General features: G+C 40.9%; 1 protein-coding gene across 12 annotated transcripts in view; it reads right to left on the bottom strand.

Annotated features, from left to right (window-relative positions):
- REPS2 (RALBP1 associated Eps domain containing 2) overlaps positions 1-12,044 on the bottom strand; it is a 221,350-nt gene that overhangs the window by 98,774 nt on the left and 110,532 nt on the right. For all 12 annotated transcript variants that reach the window (XM_064573814.1, XM_064573817.1, XM_064573818.1 and 9 more), the window contains exons 8-9: positions 10,046-10,188; positions 4,857-4,951 (exon numbers count right to left, since the gene is read on the bottom strand). In XM_064573814.1, coding sequence (XP_064429884.1) covers positions 4,857-4,951; positions 10,046-10,188 — 238 coding nt within the window. The remainder of the gene's footprint in view (positions 1-4,856; positions 4,952-10,045; positions 10,189-12,044) is intronic.

The following is a 12,044-nucleotide window of genomic DNA, read 5'->3' as shown; positions in this document are numbered from 1 at the left end:
TCAGACTTTCCAATTTCAAACCTCACCACAAAGTTATAGTCATCAAGACAGGGTGGTACTAGCATTATGAGAGACATCCAGATCAATGGAATAGAACTGAGAATCCATAAATAAGCCCTTACATTTACAGTCAACTGATTTTCAACAAAGGTGCAAGACAATTCAATGGGGGAAAATTGTCTTTTAATAAATGATTCTGAAATAACTGGATATCCATACACAGAGGAATGAAGGTGGGGGCGCCTGGGTGGCACAATCTGTTAAGCATCCAACTCTTGGCTTTGGTTCATATCATGATCTCAGGGTCATGAGATCAAGCCCTCCACCAGGCTCCACACTCAGCACAGAGTCTGCTTAAGACACTCTCTCTCCCTCTTCCTCCCTACCCCTCCCCCCCGCTCTCTTTCTCTCTCTCTAAAATAAATAAATATATCTTTGACATAAAAAAAAGGATGGGGGCACCTGGGTGGCTCAGTCATTAAGCGTCTGCCTTCAGCTCAGGTCATGATCCCAGGGTCCTGGGATCGAGCCCCGCATTGGGCTCCCTGCTCCGCAGGAAGCCTGCTTCTCCCTCTCCCACTCCCCCTGCTTGTGTTCCCTCTCTGTCTCTCCCTCTGTCAAAAAATTAAAAAAAAAAAAAAAGGATGAAGGTGGACCTCTTCCTCGTGGCATACACAATAATTTACTCAAACTAGATCACAGACCTAAATATAAGATCTAAAACTATACAACTCTTAGAAGACCACAGAGGAGTAAATATTCATGATCTTCTGTTAGGCAATGGTTTCTTAGATATGACACCAAAAGCACAAGCAACAAAAGAAGAAAAGAGACAAACTGGACCTTGTTAAAATAAAAGACATTTGTGTTACAGAGGTCACTATCAAGAAAGGAAAAAGAGGGGATGCCTGGGTGGCTCAGTCAGTTGGGTTTCTGCCTTCAGCTCGGTCATGGTCCCAGGGTCCTGGGATCAAGTCCCACTTCGGGCTCCTTGCTCAGCGGGGAGCCTACTTCTCCCTCTGCCTGCCATTCCCCCTGCTTGTGCTCTCTCTCTCTGATAAATAAATAAAATCTTTAAAAAAATAAAATAAAGCATTGAATTAAAAAAAAGAAGAAAGGAAAAAGAGGGGTGCCTGAGTGGCTCAGCCGGTTGGGCACCTGCCTTCAGCTTGGGTCATGATCCCAGGGTCCTGGGATCGAGCCCCATATCGGGCTCCCTGCTCAGCAGGGAGTCTGCTTCTCCCTCTCCCTCTGCTGCTCCCCTGCTCGTGCTCTCTCTCTCTCTCTCTCTCTCTGTCAAATAAATAAATAAAATCTTTAAAAAAAAAAAGAAAGAAAGGAAAAAGAAAAACCAAAGAAAGAAAATACTTGCAAATTATATATTGAATAAGGGACTTATATTCAGAATATATAAAGAATATTTACAACTCAATAATAACCCAATTTATAAAATGACAAAAGATTTGAATAGACATCTCACCAAAGAAGATATACAAATAGCAAATAAGCACAAGAAAAGATGCTCAACATCAGTAGTCATTAGGAAACTTAACTCAAAACCACAATGGGATACCAACCACTTCACTCCCACTAGAATGGCTAAAATAAAAACCACAAACAATAACAAGTATTTTTTAAAGGATTTTATTTATTTATTTTAGAGAGAAAGAGAGAGAGGGGAGAGAGACAAGCAGACTTGCACTAAGCATGGAGCCCCACGTGGGGCTCAATCCCAGGACCCTGAGATCATGACCTGAGCCAAAACCAGGAGTCGGCTGCTTAACTGACTGAGCCACCTGGGCGCCCCCAAAACAAGTGTTAACAAGGATATGGAACAATTGGACCCCTCATACATTACTGGTAGAGGAATGTAAAATGCTGCAGGTGCTTAGGAAAGCAGTTTGGTAGTACCTCAAAAAGTTAAGCACAAGTTACAATATGACACACAGCTCCACTCCAGGTAAACACCCAAGAGAATTGAAAACATTGTGCTCACAAAAAAATTGCCACATGAATGTTCACAACAGCATTTTTTCTCTCACAACTCCAAAGTGGGAACAAGCCAAATGTCCATCAACTGAAGAACAGACAAACAAAATGTGGCAGATCCACACAATGGAATACTACTCAGCAATAAAAAGGAATGAGCACTGATACATGCTAGAACATGAATGAACTTTGAAACATTATACTAGGGGCACCCGGCTGGCTCATTCCATTAAGCATCTGCCTTCAGCTCAGGTCATGATCCTGGAGTTCCAGGATCAAGGCCCACATCAGGCTCCCTGTTCAGCAAGGAGTCTGCTTCTCCCTCTGCCCTTTACCCTGCTTGTGCTCACTCACGCTCTCTCTCAAATAAATTTTTTAAAAAATGAAACATTATATTAAACGAAAGAAAGCATCACCAAAAAAAACCCCCATAATATTCTATGATTCTATACGAAATATCCACAATAGGCAAATTCGGAGACAGAAAATAGATTACTGATCACCAGAGGCTGGGGGGAAGGGAGGACAGTCAATGAGTGCTAATGAGTACAGGCTTTCTTTTCTGGAGTGATGAAAAATGTTCTAAAATAAGACTATACTGATGGTTGCACAACTCTGTTAATACACTAAAAACCATTGGATTGTATACTTCAGTTGAGTATAGTATGTGAATTATATTTTAGTAAAGCTGTTTACAAAAGAAAGAAATCTAGTAATCTAAGAAGCACTGCTAAAGAGGACTTTACCTGAAATTGTAATCTTTAATTCTTGAAGGAAACAAGTACATGGTTACAGCTTTGCTGTCTAGAGATCTGATCTGTACTGCTGAGCAAAGTTCTCATGACCTGAATCAGCTACAGCTTCATTCACAACACAAACACCTATATGGAGTCATCCCTCACAGGACTAGTACCAAGATCTATTTAAATCCCAGGTATGCATTCATGAGAGATTAAAAGATTGGTAGAAAGAACAATGAATAAAATAGAAGAAAATGAAATATTTAATCATTAGCTACTAAAATTTGACCTACACTTCTTGAATGGCCAAAGCCTCAATTAACCTCATTACTTAGTCCTTGAATTCTGTATATTATTACATGATTATGTAAAAGCACCCCACCCTAGAATATAACAATTTTGTGCAGAAAGAGTTGTTGTTGTGGTTGTTGCTGTTGTTGTTGTCGTTGTTGTTGTTTTGCTTTCTTGTTTGGACAGGGCAAAGCAAAGACTTTTAACTACCACCAACCTCCATCAAAAGAGCCAGTTTAAAGTATACAGAAGTATCTAACATAAAACTAGCTGCACATCACATCCATAAAGGTGAATATCCATAATGTCATCAAGGACATCAGAGTGTGCGTGTGTTTAAAAGTATCTCCATTTACAGACTTCACAGCCAACTGTATATTGGCTCCTTTCCTTTTAGACAGATGATAAATGACTACATGGGAGAAAGCAACACAAGCCAGTAATTAATTTCTCTAAAACACAGCATTATTTGTTTCTGTTGGAAGGGCAAAGGCCACCTGATACCGTGGCAAGTTGAAACATAACATTTATCGAGAAAATAAGAATTTATGACATTTTTCAATAAATCAACCTCATAATTTTACACAAGCAAGGGGACCCACAGCAAACAAACAAACAAAAACAGGGCAACTGCATAAGTCTCCAGACATTGCCAGCAGCCCCAGAGTATACAGAGGGTCGGGAAAAGTGGCTAATTACTGTTATCTGTTTCTCAGTCGTACACATTCTTAAAAAAAAGAAATTTAAAAACCTAAAACTCTTCAAATGCACATCTATCACTCTTCCTGATGTCACTTTATACCTATTTCCCATGAGTAGAAATCTGCTAAGGAAAGTAACAGAGGCTCTGACTCAAAGAAAGAGTAGGAGAGAGGCCAAGAGAGGTGTTATCAGAGGGAACACTGCAGAATCAGGCTGATTCCATCACAGAGGAACAGAGGACGTCATTGCAACACAGACTATATGCATGAGAGCCCCATGGAAAAAAATAAATAATCACACACAGTGGCAAGAAATGAAAGAAATGGCCCTGTATCCTGCGTCTGACTTCCATCATCTTGCAACAATTTTAACCAGGGTCAGGGGACTATAATAGCAGCCTATGAGTAAAACGCCATTTATTACACATTTCCAGACTTTTTTTTAGGATGGGAACAGCAGATATCATAAGGTGTCATCACAGCAATCATAACAGTGATAATGATGATGAAGAGTGTGCTGACCTTAACAATAACCATAATGACTCCTATTTATTGATGCATACCTAAGGACCACTAAGCATGTGGCTAGGACCTTACATCAGTAACCCAACATTGTAGGAATTCTACAGATACCTCTTGGGGATAATCCAAATCAGTCTTCATTTGGTCCCAACACTAAAAAACCCTGAGGGAGAAGGCAGCTTTGATTGTATTTTGAGATCCTCTTACACAGTTCTCAAACTTCCTCTTACAACTATTCTGGGTCCATAAGACCTTGTTCATAACTCAGCTACTAAAAATACTTTCCTACATTTACTTCAAAATTAAAGCTTGGTTAAAATAAACAACTTGCCTAGCATTTTTCTGGCTTACTTTGTCTACACCTACATTTCACCCCTAGAAGGTCAAGAGACTACTTTGCTTATTTCACTAAATCTAGTTCTAAGAAGAAAAGAAAAAAAGTAATTATAGATATATCTGGTGTCTAGATTTGAAAGGCTGAGCCCCAACATAAGGACTCGGCATGAAGAGAAAATGTTATGAAAGTGGATTTTCTAGAGTTTGTAAAGAACACAGGCTAATGGATTTTAATTCCACACACATCCTTATTTATTAACATATGAAGATCTTTTACCTCCATCCGATTCAAGTCACGGGGTTGTTGGTTTGCAGGCATTGACTCAGAATAAGAATCAAATAGTGTGCACTCCCGCTTGGGCTTAGGAAAGGCTAAGAAGAAACAAAAATACATAAGAATATATACTATATTCACAGCAGGCATTGTTTCCTATCAGCTCTTCTGTGCTTAGGAAATATAACAACAAAATCTGCTAGCACCAATACACTACTTATGGCAGTAATCACGCCAAGGTATTATTTTAAGTTCTTCACATACACAACCTACTATTTCTATCATCCCCATTTTACATGTGATGAAATTAAGGAGCAGGGAAGTTAAGCAACTTACTCAAGGTCATATAGCTGGTAAATGCAAGACCAGGGACTTGAACTGTCAGCATTTACGTTGTAACATAGTAGTAACCTTCACTATCACAATACTTTACATTTTAACTATGCTACTAGCATTAATTTCTAAATGGCAGTAACTGGTGATAGTTTTAATGCTATAAACATTAAGTAAGGAAATACTTCATTTTAGCTATTATTGTTTGAAATAGACATGATCTTTTAATGATAGGGGACCAAGAAAACTTTATAAAATACTCTTTTCTTTTGGTTAGCAGAAATAACAAAAATAAGAGCACAAGTTCTTGCTGATTTACAACAAGGAAAGAAGAATCACATTTTGGGTTTCTTCTAACAGAACAGTGACAGAAGCTGCTATGTTAGCTGGGTAGCTGAGTGGATTATGCTACTTGGTAAACTAATACTCAACACACCATTTCTGAGAAGCAGATTCTGTTTCACCACTTTGTCTCAAAGTAATTAAGAAAGAAATGTCTCAACAACCAGGAAATTGGTCAATATCTCAAGGAGGAAAAAGCAGATCATGGTAGACAATAACCAGAAGCTACAAATTTGTCAAGACCAGATATTAAGAAATCAAAATTTTAATGCCACGTTTAAACAATTTTTGAATCAAATGTTAAAAATGGATTGGCATTATTTTTAATCCTTTCTCACCCTCCCACCCCCACCAGAGTTTGAAATGCCACCTTGCCTCTGCAGTAAAGTACTGGCCACTAACAGCTACCATATGCAGTTCAGTATAAGCACCTTAAATTGTTCGTTTGCTTACTTTGGTCTGAATTTCACTGATATTGAGTAAGGATAGGGTTAAGATATAGGCAGGGAGAGATAGGGGGCCCTTGACTAGGCTCTGAAAGAGTGAACAAGAGATAAGGGAGTAGACCAGGCCATCTGGCCCCTGATGTGAGGGAATATTTTTCTTTGGCGGCTACAGTGTAATCACAGAAATTGACCAAACCTCAAAGAAGTCAGTCCTTAAGGGTGTTACCAATAGTCCCTGCTCAGACCAAGATGGCCCAAGAATCTCAAGGCCACAAGCTCCCTAGGTCAAGTTTTCAATAAAAGACCAGCCTAAAACCCCTCAGTGGCAACCCATTCAGGACCCCTCTCATTCTGAGAGCTTTTTATTTCCTTTCTGCTCTCACCTTACTTAATAAACTTTCACTTCACCCCTTTGTGTCTGAGAGGTCATTCTTCGACTCTATGAGACAAGAACCCTGCGATCCTGCAACAATATCAAGTAGGGCAAATCTCGGGCCCTGGCAATTTTTCTGACTATACCACGTAGTCTCATTTCCTTGGTAAAAACTCAGCAAAACACCTTTCCAAGTACCATTCCACAATCCGGCCACACAAGCAGGTTTAAGATTTCTGCTTCTAGTTTACCAATCAGTGATTTGACTAGAATTATTACATGACTTAAGCTTTATCATGAGAGGGTCTTGCTACAGAGAAACCTAACACTTTCCAAACCTACAAATGCCATTGTTAACTGCTAAATTTCTCTCTAGCCTGTCCCCATCTCTCCAACTCCACTGTTACCTCCCTAGTGCCAGCCCCCTGTGGATCTAACTGGACTGCTGCCATAACCTGGTCTTTGAGTTTGCACCCTTGCTCCTCAAAACCTGCTCTCCAATCAGCAACCAGCACAATCCTCTCCGACAGCAACTCTGTGGCACTTCCCTGCTTAAAACCCATCAACGTCATTGCCCATGGTTTGTTCCGTACCTTCCTCTTTAGCCTCATCCCCAGCCCCTCCAGCTCTAGCTCCTAGCACTCCAGATGCTGTGGCCTGAACTTTCCATGCCTCCCGTGCTCCAAGTCCCCTCTGAGGGCCTCTGCAGCATACCCGCTGCCCCCTCTGCCCAGAGCCTACTCTTGCCCCCTTCTTCACCTACATAGCCCTTAGCTCATCCTTCACATCTTAGCTCAAATATTTAAGGAAGTCTTCCCCAAGGTCATACACCCTCTTGCTGCAGCTATGCTTCTCCACAGCACCTATCACTGCCTCTAATTACAAGTACACGAGTTTACTGAACATCGATCCTCTAACTGCCGGCAAGTTCCATGACGGTAAAAATGCTGTTCTATACAGCATTCTGACCAGTGAGAGTAACACAGTGCTCACACAATTATTTTTAACAAACTCTACAGTAAAAATCTATACCACAATCCACCCAGTCACCTAGACAGGAAAATATCAAAGGCCCATGGGTAAGCTACCAAGTAATCCAACTTTTCCTTCCAACTGTGTCCTTTAATTTCCACTATTAGGGAAAAAATCAGATACAACAATTTGTTTCATTATTTTATTGAAAAAAAGCTTGTATAATTGTAAATGCAAGATGGTATCAACCAAATTTATACTCTTCACCAATCTTATTGAAAACTGGATTAGATTATTTTTAAGACTGAATGTAGATCAGGGAAAAAAATGCAACAAAAGGTAAGCTTTTAAAAAAGCCAAGTGGGATACCATAAAAATGAACCCCCAAAATGAACAGAATCACTCATATATGCAGTCTAAAAGTACAGAGAAAACCTAGACAGTTCTGGCCATTTTCTTGAGCTATATACAAAAATAAACATGAGTGATAAACATTAAAAAGTTAACTGTTAAACCCTCAGGGTTTGCCTAAAATATACCATCACTGAGTTTGATGGAGTTTTATGAGGTCTCTAATGGTTTTTGTTAGAACTGTGTAATTATTATTTAAGATGAATCCCACAAGCTCTGGAAACGATGTGCAGTTTTGTTTAATTGAAGGGTATGTGATGAATTCTCCAGTTGTTTCTGTCTAAATGCATGCTGACAGCCTCCACAAAAGATCAGGAACAAACAAGGGGCTTCATTCCAAATGAAAGGAAGATGCCTCTTGACTGGCACTCTGTTTTACAGACTCCCCGCTACTGCATAAGCAAGGCAAAAGCAGCCACTTGCAGCAGTGAAGGAATCAAAGGAGGCTACTTGTCTTCTGTTAACACACTTTTTGCACAGGGCTTTCAGATTTTTTTTAAATTTTATCAGTAGCTTTTGAAACAATCCATGAAATACTTGGATACCTACAAAGTGACCCCTCAAACAAGGAGTCATGACACCTGGCAGAGGTTCCATGGCCACAGGACATCAGAACAGTACAACAGCATTCATCAAAACCCAAAGACAGAAAGCTAAGTGTGGGTTGGGGAAATAAGGTTACCACAATAAGATGCCCAGGCCTCACAATAGGAAACAGTGACAGTATTAAATATAACTAAATAGTCCTGGAGCAGACCTTTGCCCTCTGGTCAGCTGTTCATCCCCATGAAAGAGACAAAGCTCCATGTGGCCCTGCTCCCAGGAGAAGGGGCTCCTGGATGACCTGATACTGACTTGGTTATGAAAGCTACACCCTTGCCAAGATAGCCCCAAGGATGTTAGCTCTTCTTTGCCTCAATCCAGGAGGAACAGAGAGAAAAAGATGGTGAGATAGACACCAAAGTAGAAACAGAGCTGTATGCCATGCTGCCCAATTGCAAACTGGTTCCTGGGGACCCACGAGGGTCGCCCCCAGCCTAGAAGGAAGGGTAGCAGCAGGCTGGAGTTACATCCTGCTGTAGTCAGAAAGCAGCTGCTATTTGCAAAGTCTAAGCTCTGAAATTAGTAGTAGCGTCTACTGCCTGAACTCTCCCCTTCATACATTTTATGGAGGCATTTAGGGAAGATCCCAGAACGGGTCACTCTCCCCCCAACATGTTTACCTGCCACTGGCAGTGGCCACACACTTGGTCTCTTCCCTTTGGTTGAGCTTTGGCCCACTCACTACCAAATACAGAAAATGACAGACTTTTTATTTAAGAGTCAGAGACCCCAAGACTGACTTAGATAATTCACAGGCCACTTTAAATCTAGTGTTGTTATGAGGGGACAAGACATGAGAAACTAGGGCCTTTTTCAAATCTAAACACGAAATGTGTACTCTGTTAAAGACTATTCAGTTTCTTTAGACATTGCTCCTTCTTGCCAACAATCATCCATAACTAGAGTTCTCATGTTTTTAAGAGGCCTTCCCTAAAAACTGAGAAAGCTTATTGACAGCACCAACTGTTTCTGGACCCTTTCAATGGAAGCTATACTTCTCTGAGTAACAGAAATCGTTATCAGTGCCCACTGCCTTTGAAAAGGGCAAGAGATACTTAATCTTCCAAAAGAATTGATACAAATGTTAGACTCACCATGACTCTTTCTTATTGAAAGGGTATGGGGGTAATAGCTTTATTAAGGAGAAAGACAAAGAGTTGTAGTCCAACCTTGTGGTGTGCCAAATGTTCTGTATCTCTATCTGATTGCAGTTACATAGATGTATACAGATGTAAAAATTTTTCAAGGGAACATTAAGATCACAGCACTTTGTACATTTCCTGGCATGTAATTTTTTAACTTCATCAGGTATAAGAGTTCCATTCCATTCCATTGCCCCAGGCCACTTGGGGACACTAGGATGTACCTAAAGATGCCAAGTCAGCACTTGGCTCTACAGGAAGATCTTTCTCTTCATTTTATATCAGCTAGGAGGTTCAGTACTTGCCTACTCCACAATTTTCATGAAAGGGTAAGTGACTGGTTCAAATCCATCCAGAGAACAATAGAATGGGAATAACAGATGACTCACACTTAACCCACATCATCCCTATTACTTATATCATAAGATATGAGAGTCTAATATCGGTTAAAGGACTTTAGACACAAAAGACTCCACAAAGTGCCTGGATACCACCTGAAGGCACAAAAAGTGCTTATAATAAGGCCTGGATGGAAAATGTCAAAGGTTTAGGACTTTGATGAGGCCTTACCTGCTTGCAGGTACTCTGGCTGCAGAGTCGGAGGCAGGCCCTCGGGTAGTGGGTAACCGTTTTTCCGAGCCACAATGAGATGAAATGCAGCACAGAACTCAGGCAGGGTCAGGGCTCCATCGCAGTCAGCATCACTAAGTTCCCTAAATATAACATGTCACAAGCACCTAACATGGGGCTTAGAGGAAAAGATACTCAGCCTCAAATATGCAAACATGAGGCACCTGGGTGGCGCAGTCCGTTAAGCATCCGACTCTTGGTTTCAGCTCAGGTCATGATCTCAGGGTCCTAAGATAGAGACCCATGTCGGGCTCTGTGCTCAGCGCAGAGATTGCTTAAGACTCTCCCTCTCCCTTTGCCCCTGCCCCTTCCCCACCCCACCTGCATCTCTGCCCCTTCCCCACCCACCTCAAATTAAATAAATAAATAAATCTTTAAAAAAAAAAATATGCAAACACAACTCCCAGGCTCTCTGGTGGTGGCCCTGCAAAGTCTCCAAACTCCTATGAAATCTCAGGGAGCACTTGGAGGACGACGGCTGATCAACAGCGCTGGTACCAGCACCACTTCATAAACAAAACTTTACACTCTTCAGGTTCTCTGGCAGGTCTGTTTTACAGCACTGAGTACACAAGACAAGAAACTATAGCACAAAAAGGAAAATAAGGCTCAGGATTCATTAGTCAACAGTCATTCAGTAGTAAATGGGTGGTGTGAAGAGCTCCAGACCTGGTGCTCACAACAGTCAGAGTAAGGGCGGGCCTCAACCTTTTTACAGTTGTCCCAGCCATTATACAGTTACCCGAGCTCAGAAATGAGCACTTTATTTTTCAGCTTTAAGGAAGAACCCTGAACTTTTCAAGTCACATAAATGTTGTATCAAAGATTTGCTTGATAGGGCGCCTGGGTGGCTCAGTCGTTAAGCAGCTGCCTTCCGCTCAGGTCATGACCCCAGGGTCCTGGGATGGAGCCCCGCATCGGGCTCCCTGCTCCACGGGGAGTCTGCTTCTCCCTCTCCCACTCCCCCTTGCTTGTGTTCCCTCTCTCGCTCTCTCTCTGCCAAATAAATAAAATCTTTAAAAAAAATAATATTAGTAATAATAAATACTGGTCGAATTATGTTTTCAGATAAAACCAGCAACTTGGGAAGGCTGGAACCAGATAAGACAGAAAGGAAGAAAGTCTTGAAAAGGCTTATCTTTGCTTCAGTCAGTGTCTCCCACTAAAAGGCACAGACCTATTTACTCAGCACAAAAGAAACCTATTTGCCAAAGTAACTAAGATCAACCAGTCTCTTAGGTGTATAGAGACTATATACTTGTGCTGGGACAAGTAAAGAGATAGGATATAAAACCGTGCTGGAAAGCTATCACTATTTCAAAGAAGAAATATAGAAGGTAAGCTCCCTAACTTTCCTCTGGACCAATCACATTCTCCTCCCCTCCAATATTTAGAATACACCAGCCCTGAAAGCAGCTCCCCAGGGTGAGAAGTCAGGGAACTGTTTCAAACGCTGGGTGGAGAGAATACCATTCAGCTTTCATGGGTATGTCTCAACAAAAAGATAGAAAGCCTCATGCCAATAATGTTAAGACTGGGAATTCTGCCAAAACAGAGTGTCTTCTTTTCAAAATGATAATTCCTTTTTTCCCCCTAGCTTTAAAATCTAATATAAGGCTTGTTGTAAAAAAAAAAAAAAAAAAAAAAAAAAAAAATGCCAGAATATATTGCTAAAGAACCTAAATCCAGCTCAGAATCCCAGATACACTGGCACGCACAAGTGTTACTGGAATAGTTTTCCAATAAAATGCACAAAACATGACAAGCAATTTTAAATCCTGCCACAATTTTTGTAAATCCTCGTGAAAAAAGTCTCATATAAATATTCCAATGTTTTAATTATATATTTATAGCAGCATGGTCTCCCCCCCCCAGGCTTGAGGAAGAAGAGCCCACACACAGCCGGGAGTTTACAGAGGCACCGAGCGTTCTCATAAAC

Source organism: Mirounga angustirostris, unplaced genomic scaffold, assembly GCF_029215605.1.
Source record: "Mirounga angustirostris isolate CCGP_5_RB_7025 unplaced genomic scaffold, mMirAng1.0.hap1 SCAF_11, whole genome shotgun sequence".
Lineage (NCBI taxonomy): Eukaryota > Metazoa > Chordata > Mammalia > Carnivora > Phocidae > Mirounga > Mirounga angustirostris.
The sequence above is the reverse complement of the archived record's forward strand: the minus strand, read 5'-3'. Positions and strand labels throughout refer to the sequence as shown.